Genomic DNA, 22,787 nt, shown 5'->3' with positions numbered 1-22,787 from the left:
TTCTTGATTTGCTTTTACCAATGAGACACGGCAGTGACAGAAGTTTGTGTAAGTGGAACTTTGTATCCTTTGCATCTAGTGATCATAATGCCATTAGTTTCAAAGTAAATATGCAAAAATATAGGTTTGGTCCATAGTATGAGATTCTAAATTGGAGAAAGGTCAATTTTGATGGTATCAGAAAGGATCTGTCAAGTGTAGATTGGGACAAGCTGTTTTCTGGCAAAGGAGTACTTGGCAAGTGGAAAACCTACAAAAGTGAAATTTTGAGAGTACAAAGCTTATATATAGTTGTCAAAATAAAAATGCAAAAATTACAGGAGACTTAGCAGAGATATTTAAATCATCCTTAGCAATAGGTAAGGTACCAAAGGATTGCAGGATAGGTAATGTTGTTCCGCTGTTTAAAAAAGACTCTATGAATAAACTAGGAAATTATTGGCTGGTGAGCCTGACATCAATTGTGGGAAAGTTATTGGAAGGTATTCTAAGGGACCGGATATATCAGTATTTGGATAGACAGGGACTGATTAGGGATAGTCAGCACAGTAGTTCATGTCTAACCAATCCTACAGAGTTTTTTGAGGAAGTTACCAGGAAAGTTGATGAAGGCCAGGGAGTGGATGCTGCCTACATGGACCTTAATAAGACCATTAACATGGTCCCACATGGGAGATTGGTCAAGAAGGTTCAGTTGCTCAGCTTTCAAGATGATCCCTAATAAATTGGATTGGACATTGGTTTTGAGGGAGAGGCCAGACAGTGGCAGTAGTCTGAAGGCCTGTGACTAGTGGAGTACCGCAGGGATTGGTGTTGGGTCTATTGTTGTTCGTCATCTGTATCAATGATCTGGAAAATTTGCTTAACTGTATCAGCAAATTTATGGATGACACCAAAATTGGGGGTGTAGTGAACAATGAGGAAGAATATCAGAACTTGCAGTGGGACCTGGACCAGTTGGTAAAATGGCAGATAGAGTTTAATGCAGACAAGTGTGAGGTGTTGCACTTCAGTAGAACCAACCAGGGTAGCTCTTAACACAGTGAACAGTGGGGTATTGAGGAGTGTGGAAGAACAAATGGATCTGGCAATACAGGTCCATAATTCGTTGAAAGTTGCATCACAGGTTGATAGGGTCATGAAGAAAGCTTTTGACACACTGGCCTTCATAAGTCAATGTACTGAGTGCAGGAGATGGGATGTTATGTTGAAGTTGTATAAGTCATTGGTGAGGTCTAATTTGGAGTACTGTCTGCAGTTTTAATCACCTACCTACAGGAAAGATATAAATAAGGTTGAAAGAGTACAGAGAAAAATTTACAATGATGTTGCTGGGTCTGGAGGACCTGAGTAATAAGGAAAGATTGACTAGGTTAGGACTGTATTCTTTAGAATATAGAAGATTGAGAGGAGATTTGATAGAGGTATACAAAATTATGAGGGGTATAGATAGGGTAAATGCAAGCAAGGCTTTTCGCATTGAGGGTGGGTGGGACTGCAAATGGAGGACATGAGTTAAGGATGAAAGTGAAAAGTTGAAGGAAAACATGAGGGGTAACCTCTTCACTCAGGGCTCAGGGTCATGAGAGTATGAAATGAGATGCCAGCATAAGCAGTGCATGCAAGCTCTATTTCAATGTTTAAGAGAAGTTCGGATAGGTACAGTCCAGGCGCAGGTTCATGGGGTGGGCAGTCTAAATGTTTCAGCATGGACTAGATGGGCCAAAGGGACTGTTTCTGAGCTATGATTCTACTTTCTATGAGAGAGGAGCTGGCCAAAGTTGATTGCAGAAGGGGGCACTACCAGGGATAACAGCAGAACAGCAATGGTTGGAATTTCTGGGGGAAAATTCAGAAGGTGCAAAATAGATATATCCCAAAGAGAAAGAAAGATTCTAAAGCGGCACGACTGTGGGAGGTCAATAACAGCATAAAAACTAAAGAGAGGGCATAGAATATAGCAAAAAACAGTGGGAAGTTGTAGGATTGGGAAGCTTTTAAAAACCAACAGAAGGCAACTAAAACAACCATAAGGAGAGAAAATATTAAATATGAAGGAAAGATCGCCAATAAAATAAGAGGATACCAAAAAAATTCTTAGATATGTAAAGAGTAAAAGAGGTGAGAGTGGATATTGAACCACTGGAAAATGACGGTGGAGAAGTATTAATGGGGGACAAACTTAATAAGTAATTTGCATCAGTCTTCACTGTGGAAGTCATGAGAGAATGCCAGAAATGCAAGATTGTCAAGGGGCAGAACTGTTATTACTAAGGAGAAGGTGCTTGGGAATCTGAAAGGTATGAAGGTAGATAAGTCACCTGGAGCAGGTGGACTACAGCCCATTCACTGCTCTGAAAGTGGTAGCTGAAAAGATTGTGGACACAATTGTAATGATCTTTTAAAAATTACTAGATTCTGGAATGGTTCCAGAGGACTGGAAAATTGCAAATGTCACTCCAATCTTTAAGAAGAGAGGGAGGCTGAAGGAAGGAAATTATAGGCCAGTTAGCCTGACTTCAGTGGTTGGGAAGATGTTGGAGTCCATTATTAAGGATGAGGTTTTGATGTACTTGAAAGCACATGATAAAATAGACCAAAGCCAGCATGGTTCCTTTAAGCAACACACATCAAAGTTGCTGGTGAACGCAGCAGGCCAGGCAGCATCTCTAGGAAGAGGTACAGTCGACGTTTCAGGCCGAGACCCTCCGTCAGGACTAACTGAAGGAAGAGTGAGTAAGGGATTTGAAAGTTGGAGGGGAAGGGGGAGATCCAAAATGATAGGAGAAGACAGGAGGGGGAGAGATAGAGCCAAGAGCTGGACAGGTGATTGGCAAAAGGGGATACGAGAGGATCATGGGACAGGAGGTCCGGGAAGAAAGACAAGGGGGGGGGGGACCCAGAGGATGGGCAAGAGGTATATTCAGAGGGACAGAGGGAGAAAAAGGAGAGTGAGAGAAAGAATGTGTGCATTAAAATAAGTAACAGATGGGGTACCAGGGGGAGGTGGGGCCTTAGCTTAATGGTTCCTTTAAGGACTAGTGGGAGGCAAAGAGCAGGAATAAGGCACATGGCTTATGTTTTCTGGTTGGCTTCAATTGACTAGTGGTTTTCACAGGGGTCTGTGTTGGTATCATTTCTTTTCATGCTATATATCAATGATATGGATTTTGGAATCAATGGCCTTGTTTGTGCACAATATGAAGATAGATAATATGTGGATAAGTGTGAAGTTATCCACTTTGGTGGCAAAAATAGGAAAACAGATTATTATCTGAATGGTGGCCGATTAGGAAAAGGGGAGGTGCAACGAGACCTGGGTGTCATTATACACCAGTCATTGAAAGTGGGCATGCAGGTACAGCAGGCGGTGAAAAAGGCGAATGGTAAGCCGGCATTTATAGCGAGAGGATTCGAGTACAGGAACAGGGAGGTACTACTGCAGTTGTACAAGGCCTTGGTGAGACCACACCTGGGGTATTGTGTGCAGTTTTGGTCCCCTAATCTGAGGAAAGACATTCTTGCCATAGAGGGAGTACAAAGAAGGTTCACCAGATTGATTCCTGGGATGGCAGGACTTCCATATGAAGAAAGACTGGATGAACTAGACTTGTACTCGTTGGAATTTAGAAGATTGAGGGGGGATCTGATTGAAATGTATAAAATCCTAAAGGGATTGGACAGGCTAGATGCAGGAAGATTGTTCCCGATGTTGGGGAAGTCCAGAATGAGGGGTCACAGTTTGAGGATAAGGGCCTTTTAGGACAGAGATTAGGAAAAACTTCTTCACACAGAGAGTGGTGAATCTGTGGAATTCTCTGCCACAGGAAACAGTTGAGGCCAGTTCATTGGCTATATTTAAGAGGGAGTTAGATATGGCCCTTGTGGCTACGGGGATCAGGGGGTATGGAGGGAAGGCTGGTACAGGGTTCTGAGTTGGATGATCAGCCATGATCATAATAAATGGCGGTGCAGGCTCAAAGGGCCGAATGGCCTACTCCTGCACCTATTTTCTATGTTTCTATAGGTGAGGAAGCATGGAGTCTGCAGAAGGATTTGAACAGGTTGGAAAATGGGCAAAGGAGTAGGAGGTGGAATATAGCGTAGTGTATGGTCATACACTTCGGTAGAAGGAATAAAGGTGTAGATTATTTTCTAAATAGGCAGAAAATTAAAAAAATCAAAGGGGCAAAGAGGCTTGGGAATCCTCGAGCAGGATTTCGTAAAGGTTAACTCGCAGGTCGCGTTGGTGGTAAGGAAGGTAAATACATTGTTAGCGTTCATTTGGAGAGGACTAGAATTTAAGAGCAAGGATGCGATGCTGAGGCTTTGTAACACATTCGTCAGGCCACGCTTGGGAGTATTGTGAGCAGCTTTGGGCACCTGATCTAGGAAAAGATGTGCTGACATTAGAGAGAGTCCAGAGGAGGCTCACGAGAAATGATTCTGCGAATGAAAGTTTTAACATTTGGGATGCATTTGATTGCTCTATGCCTGTACTTGTTGCAGGAGAGAAGGATGAGTGGGGAATCTCATCGAAACCTATTGAATATTGAAAGGCCTAGATAGAGTGGATGTGGAGAGGATGCTTCTTTTAGTGGGTGACTATGACCAGAGGGCACAGTCTCAGAACAGAGGGATGTCCATTTGGAAAGAGACGAGGAGGATAGTGAATCTGTGGAATTCATTGCCTGCGGAGGCCAAGTCACTGAGCATAATTAATGTGGAGGTTGAGAGGTTCCTGATTAGTCAGGGTATCAAAGGTTACAGGGAGAAGGCAAGAGAATGGGATTGAGAGGGTTAATAAATCGGCCATGATTGAATAGTGGAGTTGGCTTGATGGGCCGAATAGTCTACTCCTATGTCTAATGATCTTATGGAATTCAGGTACGTGGTCCTCTGGAAGTGGAGACAAGGTGGTGAAGGATACTCTTGGCAAAAGTCAGGGCATCCCGTATGAGAGATGGGGGGTCATGGAGCAGGTTACAGGATGCTGATAAGCCCACACGGGAGTATGGTGTTCAGGTTTGGTTGCACTACTGTAGCAAAGATGTAAGGAAAGACTGGAAAGATTGCAGAAAAGATTTACAAGGATGCTGCCAGGAGCTGAGGGACTGAATTGAGGGAGAGGCTGGACAGCTGGCATTTTATTCGTTAGAACACAGGAGACTGCAAGATGACCTCGGAGGGGTGTATGAAATCATGAGGGGCACAACTAGGGTGAATGCACCCAGTCTCCCCCGCCCCCCCCAGAGTTGGGGTATCAAGCATTAAAAGGGATTAAGGTGAGAGGGGAAATATTTAACACAAAATGTGATATCTATCTGGAATCAGCTGCTAGAAGTGGTTGAGGTTGGTACAGCACAACCTTTAAAAGACAGTTGCACAGGTGGAGTACATGGATTGAAGAGATTTTATAAGGTTCTGGGTCAAATGGTGGAAAATGGGATTAGCTTGGATGGGAGATCTTGATCAACATGGAGCAGTTGGGCTGAAGGTGAAGGACCTGGTTCTGTGTGGTATGACTCTACGAACTTCACCTTGTAGTGACAATCTGTTGTCCATGGAAATAGTCTGATAAATTTTGGCACCCTCTCAAGGACTTACACACCCTTCCTAACATTAAATGACCAGCAAAAGATGTACTACTCTAGTGGTGGCCTAACACAGATTTATAAAAGTTCAACAAATCTTTCTTGCTTTTATTCTGAACCTCTCTATTGAAGTGCAGAATGTCATACTGCTTGCTAACTACTTTCTCAATATGTCCTGTCAGCTTCAGGTTGTGAATATCTGTCCTTTGGTACATCGTTTAGAAACCTGCGATTACATTTAGCAACAAATTCTCTGATGGACAAACTCAGTAGGTTAGGCAGAATCAGTGGGAGGAATAGAACTGTCAACACTTCAAGTCAAAACCCTACATGAGGACCCAAAACTCCTTTCTTCCCGCAGAGGCTGCTCAGCCTGCTGTGTTCCTAAAGCTGATTGTTTGTTACTCCAGATTTCAGCATCTGCTGTCTTTTGTGCGTCTTCTGCCGTTAAGCTTATACTATCCCTCCACAAGAAAGGATTATCTCACACTTCTGTATTAAATTTCATTTGCCCAGTTTGCTAAACTACCTATGCACTGCTGTAGTTGATCAGTTTTACCATTTGCCGCACCTCCATGAGGACTTTGCCATGAATATCACTGAATTTCTTGAGCATTGTTGGAGATGTATTCATTCACCTTGATAAGTTGAGAGTACTAGAGTTGAATAGGACCATTTAAAAAGTAACAAAAAAAATCAGAATTCAGTGTTCCAAAAATTTACAACGAAGCAACTTACCTCATGTCAGGTGAGAAATCCACCTGACAAGCATAACCTGCCACCATGTGGCCCTTAAAGATCTTTTTCTTGTTCAACCGGAATCTGTTTTGAGCTCCAAAGATTAGAATTTGGTTATCCATCGATTGACACGCCAGCCATTTTCCTACACCAAAAAAAAGAAAAATAATCTAGTTTGTACAACAGTTAAACATTCTATAAATTCCCTTTTAGAATTTAAGCTTGATTTCAGATTCAGGAGTATCTGAGATTTTTACCACCTCCTTTTTATATTAAGGAAATAGCTCTTATTGCTGAACTAACTTCCTGACACACTGAGCAATGGAACATGTACTGAGTCTGCAGGGAGGATCTGTATCCTGTCAGGTTCACAAGACAGTTTCTTCCTTGCAGGAAGGAAAAACAGGATGTTAACTAGGCTAACCTAGTACAGCTCTCTCCAACATTAATTACAAGCACAGGTACGGGAGCAGAACTCACCATGTAGGGACAGTGGGTAGAGAGAGGGATTGTGAGGTGGAGAAAAAAAAAATTACATTTTTAATCTAAAATTAATTCACCTGGACAACATTTTGGATTTTCTGCTCAGAAGTGGCATTAACCACAATAATAATAATAATTTTCGATTCCTGCCGAAGGGTTTCTGCCCGAAATGTCTGTACTCTTTTCCTAGATGCTGCCTGGATTGCTGAGTTCCTCCAGCATTTTGAGTGTGTTGCTTGGATTTCCAGCATCTGAAGATTTTCTCTTGTTTGTTAATAATTTTTGATTTAATGGTTGAAATTGTGGTACAAACAATCAATGATTTGCAAAGATATTTAAGTCTGATCTGTCTTTTAAAGGAACAGTATCAGCTACCCTATCAGGTTAGGCAACAGATTCTTGTGTAAGAACAGTTAATTTTTTTGCCTCTGGTTTCAATAAAGTACATTTACAGTAAAACACCTTGTCTCTCCATTTGTCATTCTCAGTCATAACCGAAACATTCGTATAAGCTGCCAATGCAAACTGGTCAAACCATAATTCTTTCTTTTCAATGGTGATGATGCTCTAGCATCTACCAAACCATCAGACTGTACTCCAGAGAAATTCCAGTTGCAACCAACTACCAAACTTTCCTATTCCTCAAATCCTTCCTTAGGAAAATAAGAAGCAAAATACAGTGGATTCCAATTAACTGGGACAGCCGCGTATTTGGGACAAATCTTAAAGAACAAAAAGCAATCGAGAAAATTGCTGGGATTCCCTTTGTTTATTTGACACACTGTGCCGCCTAACTGGGGCCGGAGACTGTTGCCAAAGAGATTCTAGCTAGTGTTAAGGGCACGCAATTCTGTGGTCATTAGACACTGTATCATGCTTAGAGTGAACACCTGCACACATGGGGCAAGGCAGAGTCATCTGCGTGCCCACTGTGCTCCAAGCGAGGAACCCTGGAGCACATCCTCAGCGGCTGCGCAAGGGCACTTGGTGAGGGACGGTACAGGTGGAGGCATGATCAGGTCCTGAAGACCATCGCTGAAGCCGTCAGCGCAGGAGTTGAGTGGGCGAAGCGGTCCCGACCCTCCAAGCAGACCATTGCCTTTGTCAGAGCTGGGGAGCAGCCAATACCTGCCAAAAGAACATCTGCAGACATTCTGACCTCTGCAAGGGACTGGCAGCTGTTGGTGGACCTCGAAGGGCAGCTAAAGTTCCCCAACCATATCGCAGCCACCACCCTGCGACCAGACATTGTCCTAGTGTCTGAGTCTACTAAGCAAGTGGTGCTGCTAGAGTTGACAGTCCCATGGGAAGATAGCTTGGAGGAGGCCTTTGCAAGGAAGCTCTCCAAGACTGGTCAGCAACTGTCAGCAGGCTGGATGGAGAGCGAGGTGTCTCCTAGTGGAGGTTGGTTATAGGGGATTCGTAGCCCATTCTTTAGTTAGAGCCTTCAGTATTTTGGGCATCGAGGGAGAGAGGAAGAGGAGAGCCATCCGTAGTACCACCGATGCAGCAGAGAAGGCCTCAAGATGGCTGTGGCTCAAAAGAGGGGGGCCGTGGAGTCATATGTAGCTAGCCATCTGGACACAAGCTGGGGTCTGATCAGCCCTGGCTGGGTCACCTAGAGGTTGTACGATGTTGAAAGACCCGAAACACCCGATGATTCCAGGAACATCACTGAAGATGTGTCCAGAAGCATCAATAGATGTATGTACACAGCTAAATTAGCATCAGTTATGTGTGCTTGTGTGCAAAAAGTAGTGATTTTCGTTACTGATAGCTGGCACGAACTAAGCAGTAGGACAATTCCGAACTGTCTTGCTCACTGCACTTTCAAGCATATTCAGGCCTGGAGATGCCAGAAACAGCTGGAAGTGAAGACGAAATAATTTCACTACTTCATCAAGATAGGAATTACAAAGAATTTGAAGATATTGGCAATGATCTTGAGTGATACAATGAAAATTAAGATTTGGAGGATGAACTTGTCAATAGCATTGTATGAAGGCAGTCTGTTATCTGACTAGATATCTGCACTGATTTTGTACCATTGAAGTCTTCTAATTTGTTCTTTTATTTAAATGCATAATTTGTTACTCAGTTTGTCTTTTCTTTATACCTTTTTAACTATTTCTATGACAATTTGGCTAATTAGGGCAGCCGATTAATTGGACCAAAATGTATCCCAATTAACCGGAATTCACTGTACATTTAAATAATATACATTACAGGCACATCCCTCCCCACCATTAATACTAGTTATAGAAAGTGCAAACTCAAAGATCCCCACCATCTGGGACATGCCATTTTTGCAACAACTATCATCAGGCAGGAGGTATACAAGTCTGAAGTCCCATACCAGCCGGGTTCAAGAACAGCTGCTTTAACCATTCAGTTCATGAATCAACTAGCAAAGCCCAAATCATCACAGTTTAGCAATACTGAGATCACTTTGCACTACAATAGACTTCCTTTTGTTCTAAATGTGTCTTTTTTTGGTAAAAATTGTGCATTATTTATGTTTTCCTTGTGAATGCTGCTCATATGATGCTCTGTACCTGTGATATTGCTGCAAGTATGTTTTCCATTCCATCTGTGCATACATGTACTTCTGCATATGACAATAAACTTGACAAAACAAGGAAACAACTGCTGATGTTGCAAATCTTTAACAAAAAACATAAGGTGCTGGAAATAATAGATTAGGTGACATCAGTGGAAGGAGAAAGAGAGTTAATGTTCCAAGCCAATGAACTCTCATCAGAACCAGGGAAATCAAACATGTTTCAAAATCAAATTGCAGAGAAAGGAAAGAAGTGAATGAACAATGAGAATGTGTGTGACGGTGGGGACTGAGAGACTGAATGAGACGTGTTGATGTGTTGGCTGAGGGAGGTAGTAAAGGATTGTTGTTTTGCTGCTGAGTTGACTCGAGGTGTACACAAAAAGAGGTGAATATTAGAGGAAAGAGTGAGAAGAAAATGTTGGAACTGAATGTTACAAAACACAGCAGTTGCTGGAAATTTAAACTAAGATACTGGAAATACTTAGCGGGCCAGGCTGCATCTGGAGGGGGAGAGGGAGGGGGAGAAAAAAAGGAAGTGTGTGAGCGGGACGGAGAATTAAAGCAATTTTAACTTTCCACCTGTTAAAATTTAACATTTTAGACCCAATGTACACTCGAGGAACAGCAGCACCTCCCTGATGAAGCACCTGCTGCAGGGGTCCCCAACCTTTTTTGCACAGCGAACCGGTTTAATATTGACAGTATTCTTGCGGACCAGCCGACCGGGGGATGGTGGGGGGGTAGGGTTGCCAACTTTCTCACTCCCAAATAAGGGACAAGAGTAGCAGTCAAATACGGGACACTTGTGTTTACCCCGAGAAAGACTAACATGAAGCCCTGAGCGGGCACCTGTGTACGCAAGCGTGATGTGCGCCTAGGCATGCCGATTTTTTTCTACAAATGGTCTTTGGCGATTCTGTTCAATGAAACTACACTGTACATACATTATTTCTACTTTATATAGGCTGTGTATTTATCATATCATTCCTGCTTTTACTATACGTTAGTCTTATTTTAGGTTTTATGTGTTATTTGGTGTGACCTGGTTGGTTATTTTTTTGGGTCTGGGAACGCTCAAAAATTTTTCCCATATAAATGAATGGTAATTGCTTCTTCGCTTTACGCCATTTCAGCATGAAAGGTTTCATAGGAATGCTCTACCTTAGCAGGGGAAATACGGGACAAGGGCAGTCCTCTATGGGTGAAACCAATTTAGCCCAATATACGGGATGTCCCGGCTAATACAGGGCAGTTGGCAACCCGGGGGGGGGGGGGGGGGGGGCGGGGTTAATCACAACCGGAATATAGGTGATCAGTCAACTTATAAGTCACTTATAAGTGGCTAATATACTCAAATTTGTTTCTAAAATGGTTTACCTAATGAATTTAATATTAAACACACAGTGCATATTTTCCTCACATGAATATAGTGATGTCAATTATAAGTCACTTGTAAGTCAATCGCATCATAACATTTTAAGTAACGTTTGGATATTAAACACACAGCGCCTATTTTCCTCGTATGAACATATAAAATCATTACATTGCTGAACCCTGGGCTTGTTTTCCTGCAACAAGACGATCCCATTGAGGGGTGATGGGAGACAGCAATACTTGAAGGGGGTTCCTTATGTCCAGTCTATTCTGCAATTTAGTTTTCATTGTATTCATTGCAGAAAACCCCGCTTCGTAGAGATATGTTGGAAATGGAAGCAAAGTTTTCAGTGCTTTTGTGGCTATCTCAGGATATTTAGCCTTGACTTTGATCCAGAATGCTGGCAGAGATGTTATGTCAAATATACTTTTCAGCCCGCTTGCATTTGCAAGCTCGAGGAGTTGATCATCTTCCCACGCTGACATGGATGACACGTGCGTAACGACCTCGCGTGCGTTCAAGTTCAAAAGTGGCCGTGACAGGGAATGAGGAAAGGGTGCAGCTGACTCATATCGTTTCATATCGCCAAATCATATCGTTTCCTTGTGGCCCGGTGGCACATGCTTTGCAGCCTGGTACCGGTCCACGGCCTGGTGGTTGGGGACCACTGCATTACTGCCCTCAGGATTTCACAATGAGATCAAAAGCCTTAGGTAAGCAGCACTTCTGATTTACATCAGGATTGGCTAGAATAGTAAGTATTTGCAGGATTTTCTTTTATTTCAGACGAACACTGCTTTCTTTTCCCCTTAGCCTTTTCTTTGACACCATTCATCTCCATTAATTTACATCTCTTTCAGATAGAACTGTGATCGAAAAACCCTAACCATCATCTCTCTGTCATCACTGCCTGTTGTGTCACCTATTCCCTCTTGATCTCCCCCCATCATAAACATTTTTTCTGTTTCCTCCACCCAAACTCATCCTCTGCAGTTTTAAACACATTTGAGTTTTAACTTTTCCTAGTTCGGATGACAGATCACTCATCTAAGCTGATACTTCTGTTTGTCTACCTACAGATGATGCCTGACCTGGAGAGTAAGTCCAGTATTTGCTGTTTTTGTTTTGAACACAAAATGGGGATCACTGCAGACATAAATCCTGGGTCGAAGTATCTCTTGTCCTTTATGCTTCAGCTGAACACTACATTTGGTCTTGATTCCCTTTCTGCAGCACCATCTCTACCTGACCTACCTGAATTGTTCTTTGGTCCAGTGTCCATCTTTCACCTTATTTACCCACTGTCCTAACTCTCACCAAGTCTTATTCATCCATCACCTGTATTGACAGACATATTTTCCAACCAAATATCCTCTAAATTCTCTGTATTTCTCACATAGTTTCTTTTACTCTCCTGATCATTCCATCATTGCCTCCATTCCCAGATTCTGCAATTCCATTTCTAAACATCCACATCTATTTACCTCTAATCATAGAAACACAGAAAACCTACAGCACAATACAGGCCCTTCGGCCCACAAAGCTGTGCCGAACATGTCCTTACCTTAGAAATTACCTAGGGTTACCTATAGCCCTCTATTTTTCTAAGCTCCATGTACCTATCTAGGAGTCTCTTAAAAGACCCTATCAAATCTGCCTCCACCACCATTGCCAGCAGACCATTCCATGCGCTCACCACTCTCTACGTAAAAAAAACTTACCCCTGACATCTCCTCTGTACCTACTTCCAAACACTTTAAAAATGTGTCCTCTCGTGCTAGCCATTTCAGCCTTGGGAGAAAGCCTGTGACTATCCACACGATCAATGCCTCTCATTATCTTATACATCTTTATCAGGTCACCTCTCATACTCCGTCTCTCCAGGGAGAAAAAGGCCAAGTTCACTCAACCCATTCTCATAAGGCATGCTCCCCAATCCAGGCAACATCCCTGTAAATCTCCTCTGTATTCTTTCTATGGTTTCCACATCTTTCCTGTAGTGAGGCGGCCAGAACTGAGCACAGCACTCCAAGTAGGGTCTGACTAGGGTCCCACATAGCTGCAACATTATCTCTCAGCTCCTAAACTCAATCCTTAAGAAATTCCTTAAAACTACATCTTGCACTAACCCTTTGGCTATTTGCCCCAACATTTCTGTGGGGATTAGTGTGAAATTTTGTTTGAAAGTGCTGTTATAATACTTTTCTGGGGCATTTTCCCAGAAATTTCCAATAACCAATTTCCCTCGAGATCAATAAAGTATGATTATGACTATTTTTACTATATTAACAGAATCATATTGTTATGATCAACCAAAACTAACATAGTATAGTTGCTTTGAAGTGAGATTGTGCCTTAATGTGCTGGATAGCAAGGTAGGTTCAGAAATTATACAAACTCACCATTGGGTGACAATGTCACTGCAGGCATGGAGTGCATACTTGGCTCAGCAATGTATTTGAAGTCCACAGGAATATCCCTATAGGAATAAAAACACAGGCATATAAAATGTGTGTGGGGGTGGGGAGAGAAACACATTTCTGTTGAAGTTCACACAATTCATACTGGAATTCCAAAGGTGCAGAGAGCGAAATACTTCAAAAGCACGAAATGTGTGCTCACACAAAATCCAAACTGTCAAGGGTGATGAATAAATGAAATGAAAAGCTCTAAGAGGACATCTCAACAATAGCTTTTTCATTTTTAAATGCAGCAACGCTTTATAAAGAGGCAAAAGGAAACAAAGATACATTATTGAGTTGAAGATTACATTCAACAATAAACCACACCATGAAAGGAAAGAATGCATTTCAAACAGATGATGAACATCTTAGCACAGAACTACTGTGATTTTTTTTCTTCAATGTAAGGGGCAAAGAAGAATGTAAGCGCCTTGGAGTGTTTATTTTTAATAAAGAACCATGTTTAGGAATCTCACGAGAATGGTTACAGCTGTACCAAAGAAATAAATGCCAAAAAGCTCTCTGCAACTGAAACTGTTCAAAGCAACAGCTGCTTGGGTCTGCAGGAGCTCCTATTCAAAACTGATAAATTCCTTTACACACACAAAATACTACAGGTCAGGCACCATCTATGGCAATGAATAAACAGTCGTTTTCGGGCCAAGATATTCTTCAGGACTGGAAAGAAGGGGGAAGAACCCAGAATAAAAAGATGGGGGGGGTGGGGGAAGGATAGCTAGAGGTGATAGGTGAAGCCAGGTGGGTAGGAAAGGTAAAGGGCTGGAGAGGAAGGAATTTGATAGGAGAGGAGAGTGGACCATAAGAGAAAGAGGAGTGGACCCCGGGGGGTGGGTGGGGGGGTGATAGGCAGATGAGAAGAGGTAAAAGGCCACGACTTCTTTTCCAGTTCCGAAGGAGGGTCATGGCCTGAAACATCAACTGTTTATTTATTTCCTTAGATGCTGCCTGATCTGCTGAGTTCCTTCAGCATTTTGTGTGTGTTGCTTTGGATTTGCAGCATCTGCAAACTTCCTCATGTTTATAATTCCTTTATAATACATATTCGATGAAATTTGTACAAGTCTATTACTATTAACCCATCTCCACAATTTGATCATATCATCTGCACGATTCACATCAACAAAAGCAGAAAATCATTACAATACTGAGGCACTGTTGGAAGTTATACATATTGGATTAATTTCATATTTCTTTTGTAAATTATTCTATGAATTTTTGAAGCACTTAGTTTGAATGAGTGAAGACACAAGTTCAAGTCTGCAGCTATTTTAGGTGTTAACCTTTATCAATATTACTCCATTATGTATTAGAAGAACTGACCACAAATGGCTTAGTAATGGCATCATCAGGAGTGAAAGGGGAAAGACGTACTTCACATTGGGGACTGCAAATTAGAGTTTACCAACTCACAGTTCAAATAAAGATGCACAGGAGGCCATTATGTGACTACCTCTTTGAAAGAGGCATCCAATTAGTCCGATCCTTTGCTCTTCCCTTGTAGCTTTGTACAATTTTTCTCCACACACGGTACAATTGTGTTTTCAACATTATCATTGCACTTATGATCATCATTCTTTTAAACTGTGCATTCAAGATTCATAGCTGATGGTGAAATCTTTGTTCTCCTCATGGCACGAAAGGTCCCTTTTCGCATTAAAGTACCCTGCTGTCTCAATACAATTCCACCCTATTTCCTCTTTCAATACTTTTCATGATTTTGAATAGTTCTACCAAATCTCCACTGAACAGCCGCTGTTGGAAGGAAACCAGCCCATAATCACAAAGCATACACAAGGGGGTGGTGAATCAATTATTTTGCATTTAATACATGCCAGAATACATCTGCCTCTGTATTCAATTATTCATCGTCACTACTCCTATTGCCAGCTCATCTCAGTGGTAGTGCTCCCATATCTGAGGAAAGGGTACAGTACTGCACAAACGTCTTAGGCACATATACATAGCCAGAGTGCCTGAGACTTCCATGAATTACATGAATTTGTCAAAGTGGAGCAGACAGCGAGTTTGTAAACCCAGTGGGAGCAAAGGATGTTGGGAATGGCGAGGGTGGAGTGCGGACAGACGGAGTGTGGGACAGGTAGTAGAGAAGGAGTGCCGGGTAGGTGCAGACACCCTCAGCCCTGAGACACCAGGCAAGGTCATTTGATTCCACACAATTGGTTTATTGACAATTACAAAATGTCTCTCTGGTACTTCCTGCTCCATTCCCTCTCCCTTCTCCTTTTCCCAACCATGATTCCCCTCTCCCTGCCCCCTTCCCACTCTCAGTTCACAATAGAGGTCAACTCAGAATCAGATTTATCGACTCACATATGTCATGAAATTTGTTATTTTTTACTGCAGCAGTACAGTGCAATACATAAAATTACTAAAGTACTGTGCAAAAGTTTTGTATATGTAGCTGTATATATTTGTGCCTACACCTTTTTGCATATTACTGTACATAACATACCCAGAGGGCTCTACGGATCAAATGCTGGGTGAACAGATTATTATGACCACACAAAGGAGTATTGTCAACAGTTTGGGGGCTGTATTTCAGAAAGGATGCATTTTCATTAGAAAGAGTCCAGAGGAGGTTCACGAGGATGATTCTGGGAATGAAGGGGTTAACATATGAGGAGCATTCAGCAGCTTTGGGCCTGTACTCATTGGAACTTAGAAGAATGCAGGGGGATCTCACTGAAACTTACTGAAAGGACTAGATAAGGTGGATGTGGAGAGGATGTTTCCTATGGTGGGAGTATCCAGAACTAGTGGGTATAGCCTCAAAATTGAGGGACAAGCTTTTAGAACAGAGGTAAAGAGGAATTAATTTAGCCAAGGGGCAGGAATCTGTGGAATGCTCTGCCACAGACTGTGGTGGAGTCAAATCCGTGGGTATATTTAAGGTGGAAGTTGATTGATACCCTGACTGATCAGGAAGCTAAGGATATGGTGAGAAGCAGGTGTATGGGGTTGAGTGGGATCCAGGATCAGCCATGATGGAATGGCAGAGCAGACTCGATGGGCTGAATGGCCTAATTCTGCTTCTACGTCTTATGGTCATGGCTGGCATGGATGGGTTGGGTAAAATGGATTGATTCTATGCTGAACGATTCTACAAACATCAAATCTGTAGTCAGTATCAAAGCCTTCCACATCACTCAAAACTCCTGATTCTGTATAGCTTGGGTCTCCACACGTAACATAAAAGATCTCCTTGTTATCCATCAAGATCTGTGATCATGGGGCTTCAGGTTGGCTTCCTCTGTGAGCCCAATTCTCATTGTAATGTGTATTCCATTAGAGTGGTCATCTCCATGGGCCTCTGGATTAACTACAGCATGCTAGTTTTAATATACAATACATACTAGACCTTCCAGAAAATGTGTTTGTGAGTACATAGTAACAAGGGCAAAATAATTTAACTTCCAAGTGAAATTTCACTCCCTGAGGTCACATTGAACTGAATCACTTTATACATTTCTGATAAAAAGAGAAAAATAAAACTCCATGGTCTATGGAACAAAAAAAATTATTTGGATGGCTGATCAGCAAAAGGGCATTTTGAGTCACTACAGCAATAATCAGATATGAAATTTGCCACTATGATTGGCTGTGGCTTTGAGCTCTATGAATAGTCTCAATTATTGACCAATGACTTAGAAACAAGGTAATGCATGCGTGTTAGCTTAGGGCAGTGTTTGCGTGCCATTTATTAAAATGCATAGACTAGTGGATATTTCATTAAAAGGAAATACTTCTTTGAATCGGATTCACAGCAAGAGGAGCTGATGTATGAACAATGGAATTGCAAAACAGTTTAAAAAAAAGTTCTCCAACTAGATAGATTCAAAATATAATTCAAAAAGATGTATTCTCTCATTATAATATAGGAGATGATATAGAATCATAGCACCATATTGTGAATTTTTTTTCTCCAAGTATTTCAGAGCTGCCCATGATTTTCTGTTCAACCATCTGGTTCCCTTCAGCTTGGCACAATAGTCATTACTTAGGATTCTGCAGCTTGTGCAGAAAGATTCTGAAACATTCTTGAAAAACAAACTATTCTTAGTCTAAGTACTAACTTAATCCATCTCTACATTTTATGTAACACATCTCAAGTAATATTTTCCCACAGTTCTGTCATTTGAAATATCTTGACCTAAATTATGTTCTCATTACAGCAGTGACAAACAACTCAAAGTAACATGTTACTTGACTCCTGTTATTGTAATCACACAGCAAGAGGGCATTTGATTTTCTTCTTTTGGTAAGTTAGGCAGATGGAATTTAATTCTGATAGGTATGAAGTGATGCATTTTGGAAACCAGTCAGCTTTGGAAACTTAACATCTCAGGGCATATCCTGATGGAGTTTTACTCAGTCATCATTGAGAGTGTTGTAACCACCTTTATCACCTTTTGGTTTTCTGTCGCCTCCTCCCTCTCCAAGACCAGGTAACAAGTAGTCCACTCAGTGGAGAAGATCATTGGCTGTTAGCTACTGACATTAAAAGACCTGTTCATTGCCAAAACGATGAAAAGAGCTGATAAAATTATTGCTGACTCCACACAACCTAGCAGTCATCCATTCATCAAATTGTCATCAGGGAGACACTGCAAGTCCATCACCACCAGGACTACATGTCACCTCTGAAGCTTCTTTCCTGTAGCTATCCAACTTCTCAACAAAACTCACTCGGGTGTAAAACCCTAAACATCTCTGAATAACATCCATTAAATGGCCTTTCCTGCTCTCCTTGTTCTGTTGATAGTTATTGAGTCTGTTCATACATTCACATTTATTTAAGTTTGATTATTGACATTTTTGCATGTGACCGTTCTGCTAATTATTGATCGCTCATGACTTTGCACTATTGTCTTGTAAATTGCTGGTTGCTATTGTGTTGTCTGTTATGGTATTGTGCTGTGTTTTATGCATGGCACAGAACCACAATCAATTCTGGTATGCTTCACATACTGGCAATAAAGCAATTCTGATTTTGAAATAAGGACAGGGCCTTAAACATATTGAGTAACAGAAGCATCATTTTCCAAGCACAAAATCCTAATCAGACTCTGTCTACTCAAAACACTGCTAGATCCTGTCCCTCAGAATTCCTTCCAGTATCTTCCCCACCAATGATGACAGGCTGAATGGCAGTAGTTTCTTGGCTTGTCCTTGCTACATTCATAAACAACTTTCCAATCTTTGGGAACTTCACCAGTTCAACTTTACCAATTTTGTTCAATGGAAACCCAAACGTTGTTACACACACATAACTTGGCAATTTTGTTTCATGTGTTGAGAATTGTAAAATAAACATTTTGAAACACTTCAGCCTTCGGATTATGTTCTCAATAAAGAAAAGAGTTCACTATTTGCCAGGAAATTTAGTACAAACATGTAAATTAAAAACCCGCAGACAACAGAAATCTGAAATAAAAACAGAAAAAGCTGAAAACACTCAGCAGGTCAGACAGTCTGTGGAATTAGAAACAGAGTTAACATTTCCTGTTGAAGACCCGTCTTCAGGCATTTTTAAATTTTAATTCCACGTTTTGCACAAACACGAACCAGTCTATTAATGCAAGTAGTAAAGGAGTCAAACACTACGGAAATAGCCCTTGCCCTCTCCACTGTCCATGCGCTCTATTAAGTACCCATCTGTATGAATCTCATAGCTTTCTGTGCATTGGCGATTCAAGTACTCATCCAGATTTCCAACTTTATACAGATGACAGACAATTGTACATCTCAGATGAGCCTGACAACGATAACACCCCATCTTCTCTGACTTCTGGTACAGTTGGAATAAACAAATGGATGAGCAATAATCCCTAAAACTAAACGAAGATAAAACTGAATTACTTTTAGCTGGCCTCAAAGCTAAAAGAGGTAAAGAAAATTAGTGAGTCAGCTTTTTTGAACTACATTCCTAAACTGTTGAACTTAATACCTAAAACTATAAAGGATGCAGACTCAAATGCAGATACCCCACCCTGCAAAAACTCATTTCAGGGAGGTAGCACCATCAATTTGTGGGAGACTTCCAGGAGAGGTGTGATGTCTGCAATAGAGTAGCTCCTTAGCAGCTAGCCAGCTAGTTTAAATAACGTTAGCTATGCTAATGAACGAATGAAACCTGTCAAACTCACCTCAACACAACTTTTACATTTTAACCCACCATGGGCAATAGAAAAGTCACTGTTGCAAACAGTGCAGAGAGCAACACTGTCATTATTTTGACCCCTATTAGGCAAGGGTACACTTAGCGTAGTCTGGGGTGACGTACGCTTTATATTTTCTTTTTTTGGAACACTCTGCCACTCTGACTTTTTTTGGAACTCTCTCGCGCTCTCTCTCTCGCGCAGTCATTCTCACTCGCACTTGCTTCCTTGCCCTCTCTCTCGCTGTCACTCTCACTTGCTTTCTTGCTCTCGCTCTCTCTTGCGGTCGCTCTCACTTGTGCTTGCTTTCTTGCTCTCGCTGTCTCGCTCTTTCTCGCATGTTCTTTCACGCTCGCTCTCAAAAAAATCAATTTCCGGGACATTGTATATAATTTGCGGGCATCAGGGAGCCACTATTAATATGCGGGAGACTCCCGGAACTTCCGGGAGAGGTGGGATGTCTGCAAATGATACTTCTAAACACCAGCTCAAAAACCATTTTTTAACCTTGCTTTTAACTAACATTATTTTGTCTTCTATTTTCATGTTTGCACTTTATCCCATCGTAAAGCACTTTGAACTACATGATTTATATGAAAAGTGTTCTACAAATATTATATTATCAATGTGGCTATTACCTATATTATTATTAATACAAAATTACCAATACAATAAGCAATGGCTCATATTGGGAGTCACTGATTTCAGGGTTGTCATGCAGAGTAGAATATGTTCCTACTGGAAGAGACGTAATCTTAATTTGACCGTGGCGACAAATTAATTTGACATGCAAGGGTAATAAAAGTTTTTGAACACTGACATCAAAGTTATACAATAATAAGTCAAGAACTATATTACATGAAATACCGCTGCTAAATATTGGAAGCTAGAAGTATTGAATGACCTATGACTGTTTCTTGGTAAGTCTCAAATTCGTTCCTGGGATGTAGAACGTCAGGACATTTTTGACAAGAACAGGCCAACAAAGCTTGCCAAATTTCTATTCATATAGTGTTTTGAAATAACTATCAAGTTTAAATTTGAAAGTCTCTAAGGTACTACTCTCAACTACACGTAGGTAGATTGTTCCATGTGTCCACAACGTGCTGTGTAAAGAAATGCTTCCTGATGTTAGCCTGAAATTTCCTCTTAACCAGTCTCCACGTCCTTGATGATGGATTAATTTTGAAGTACTAGCTGGCATCCACCTTACTTATGCCCTTAATGATTTTGAACACTTCTATCATGTCTCCTCTCATTTTACATCTACTTAGGCTAAAAGTATTGTATTCTTTCAATCTTTCTTCATAGCTCATACCCTGCAGACCTGGAATGAGCCTTGTCGCCCTTCTCTGAACACTCTCCAGTGCATTCACAACCCTCACGAAATATGGAAACCAAAATTGTACACAGTACTCAAGGTGTGGCCTCACAAGCACAATTCGCAGCTTAAGGAGAATGTCTCTAGGCTTGAGCTCCATTGAGCATTATATAGCTCAACATTCTATTAGCCTTCCTAATCGCTTCTGTACATTGTCTGGATGTTGGTAGTGATGAGTCAACCAGGACGCCCAAATCTTTCTCATACACTGCACTTTCTAACTCAAGACCCCCCCCTTGTATATTTACATCTAATATTTCTACTTCCTATATGTAAGTATGGATAACACGGAACTGACTATGTATGTTACAATTCAATCCAGCTGTCCAGAAGCTGTATAAAAAAAATCTTGGCAAGCTTATAATATTTGACTGAACAGACCAAATCTACCATCCTTCTATTGTTGCCTTGTATTCTTAAAATAGTACTTGGGAGATTCATCAAATCCGAGATGGGATGGGAAAAAAATAATCTTAAGAATGTAACATGAATTCATAAAGCGCACTATATAATTAACGGTATAGTATTTGGATAGACAAGGACTGATTAGGGATCATCAACATGGCTTTGTGGATGGTAGGTCGTGTCAAACTAAGAGTTTTTCGAGGAAATTACAGGGAAGTTGATGAAGGTAAGGCAGCGTATGTTGTCTACACGGACTTCAGCAAGGCATTTGACAAGGTTCCACATGAGAGGATGGTGAAGAAGGTTCAGTCGCTTGGCATTCAAGATGATGTAATAAATTGGCTTTGTGGGTGAAGCCAGAGAGTGGTACTAGATGGTTGCCTCTCTGACTGGAGGCCTGTGACTACTGGTGTGCCACAGGGATTGGTGCTGGGTCCGTTACTTGTGATCTATATCAATGGTCTGGATGATAATGTGGTTAAATGGATCGGCAAATTTGCGATGACACCAAGATTGAGGGTGTGGTGGACAACACGGAAGACTATCAGAGCTTGCAGGGGGATCTAGACCAGCTGGAAAAATGGGATGAAAAATGACAGATGGAATTTAATGCAGACAAGTACGAGATATTGCACTTCAGTAGGACCAACAAGGTAGGTCTTACTCGGTGAATGGGAGGGCACTGAGGAGTGCGGTAGAACAAAGGGATCTGGGAATACAGGTCTGTAATTCATTGAAAGTGGCGGCACAGGTAGATAGGCTAGTAAAGGAAGTTTTTGGTACACTGGCCTTCATAAAGCAATGCATTGAGTACAGGAGTTGGGATGTTATGTTGAAGTTGAATGAGACAATGATGAAGCCTAATTTGGAGTATTGTGTGCAGTTTTGGTTACCTACCCACAGGAAAGATGTAAATAAGATTGAAAGAGTACACAGAATATTTACAAGGATGTTGCCAGGACTGGAGGATCTGAGTTACAAGGACAGATTGAATAGGTTAGAATTTTATTCCTGAGAATATAGAAGATTGAGAGGAAATTTGATAGAGGTATACAAAATTACGAGAGGTATAGATAGGGTAAGTGCAAGCAGCCTTTTACCACTGAGGTTGGGTGAGACTACAACTAGAGATCATGGGTTCAGGGTGACAGGTGACTCTTTTATCCCCTCATGTACAGATGGGGCCTTTGATGCATGGCGAGAATTAGGGATATGCAGCATTGGAGACTTATACATATAAGGGTTTTTTGCGTCATTTTGGCAGCTCCAGGACAAATTTGGATTGCAAAAGAGTAACTATTTCAGGTATCATATAGTGTCTTAGCTGGAGATACCTGAAGAAGTTACTCTTTTGCAATCCAAATTTGTCCTGGAGCTGCCAAAATGACGCAAAAAAGACCAGATCACATCTTTCTGGTTTTGAGATGGCAGAACCTGATAAATTAGTCATTTAAGATCACGTTTAGGGACAGAACACATCATCACCTATCTGTATGATGCCATACAAAATAAGAGTCATACAACAATGGATAATATTTAAAAAAGAGTGGGAAAAGGAGTTGGGTACAGAGATAGAGGAGGTTATA

The 22,787-nt window shown here is 41.4% G+C and overlaps 1 protein-coding gene across 1 annotated transcript in view; it reads right to left on the bottom strand.

Annotated features, from left to right (window-relative positions):
* Positions 1 to 22,787, bottom strand: part of cdc40 (cell division cycle 40 homolog (S. cerevisiae)) — a 139,580-nt gene that overhangs the window by 4,389 nt on the left and 112,404 nt on the right. The window contains exons 13-14 of the mRNA XM_072246415.1: positions 13,156 to 13,232; positions 6,333 to 6,477 (exon numbers count right to left, since the gene is read on the bottom strand). Of these exons, the coding sequence (XP_072102516.1) occupies positions 6,333 to 6,477; positions 13,156 to 13,232 (222 nt within the window). The remainder of the gene's footprint in view (positions 1 to 6,332; positions 6,478 to 13,155; positions 13,233 to 22,787) is intronic.

This window comes from Mobula birostris, chromosome 2, assembly GCF_030028105.1.
Source record: "Mobula birostris isolate sMobBir1 chromosome 2, sMobBir1.hap1, whole genome shotgun sequence".
In the NCBI taxonomy this organism is placed as follows: domain Eukaryota; kingdom Metazoa; phylum Chordata; class Chondrichthyes; order Myliobatiformes; family Myliobatidae; genus Mobula; species Mobula birostris.
The sequence above is the reverse complement of the archived record's forward strand: the minus strand, read 5'-3'. Positions and strand labels throughout refer to the sequence as shown.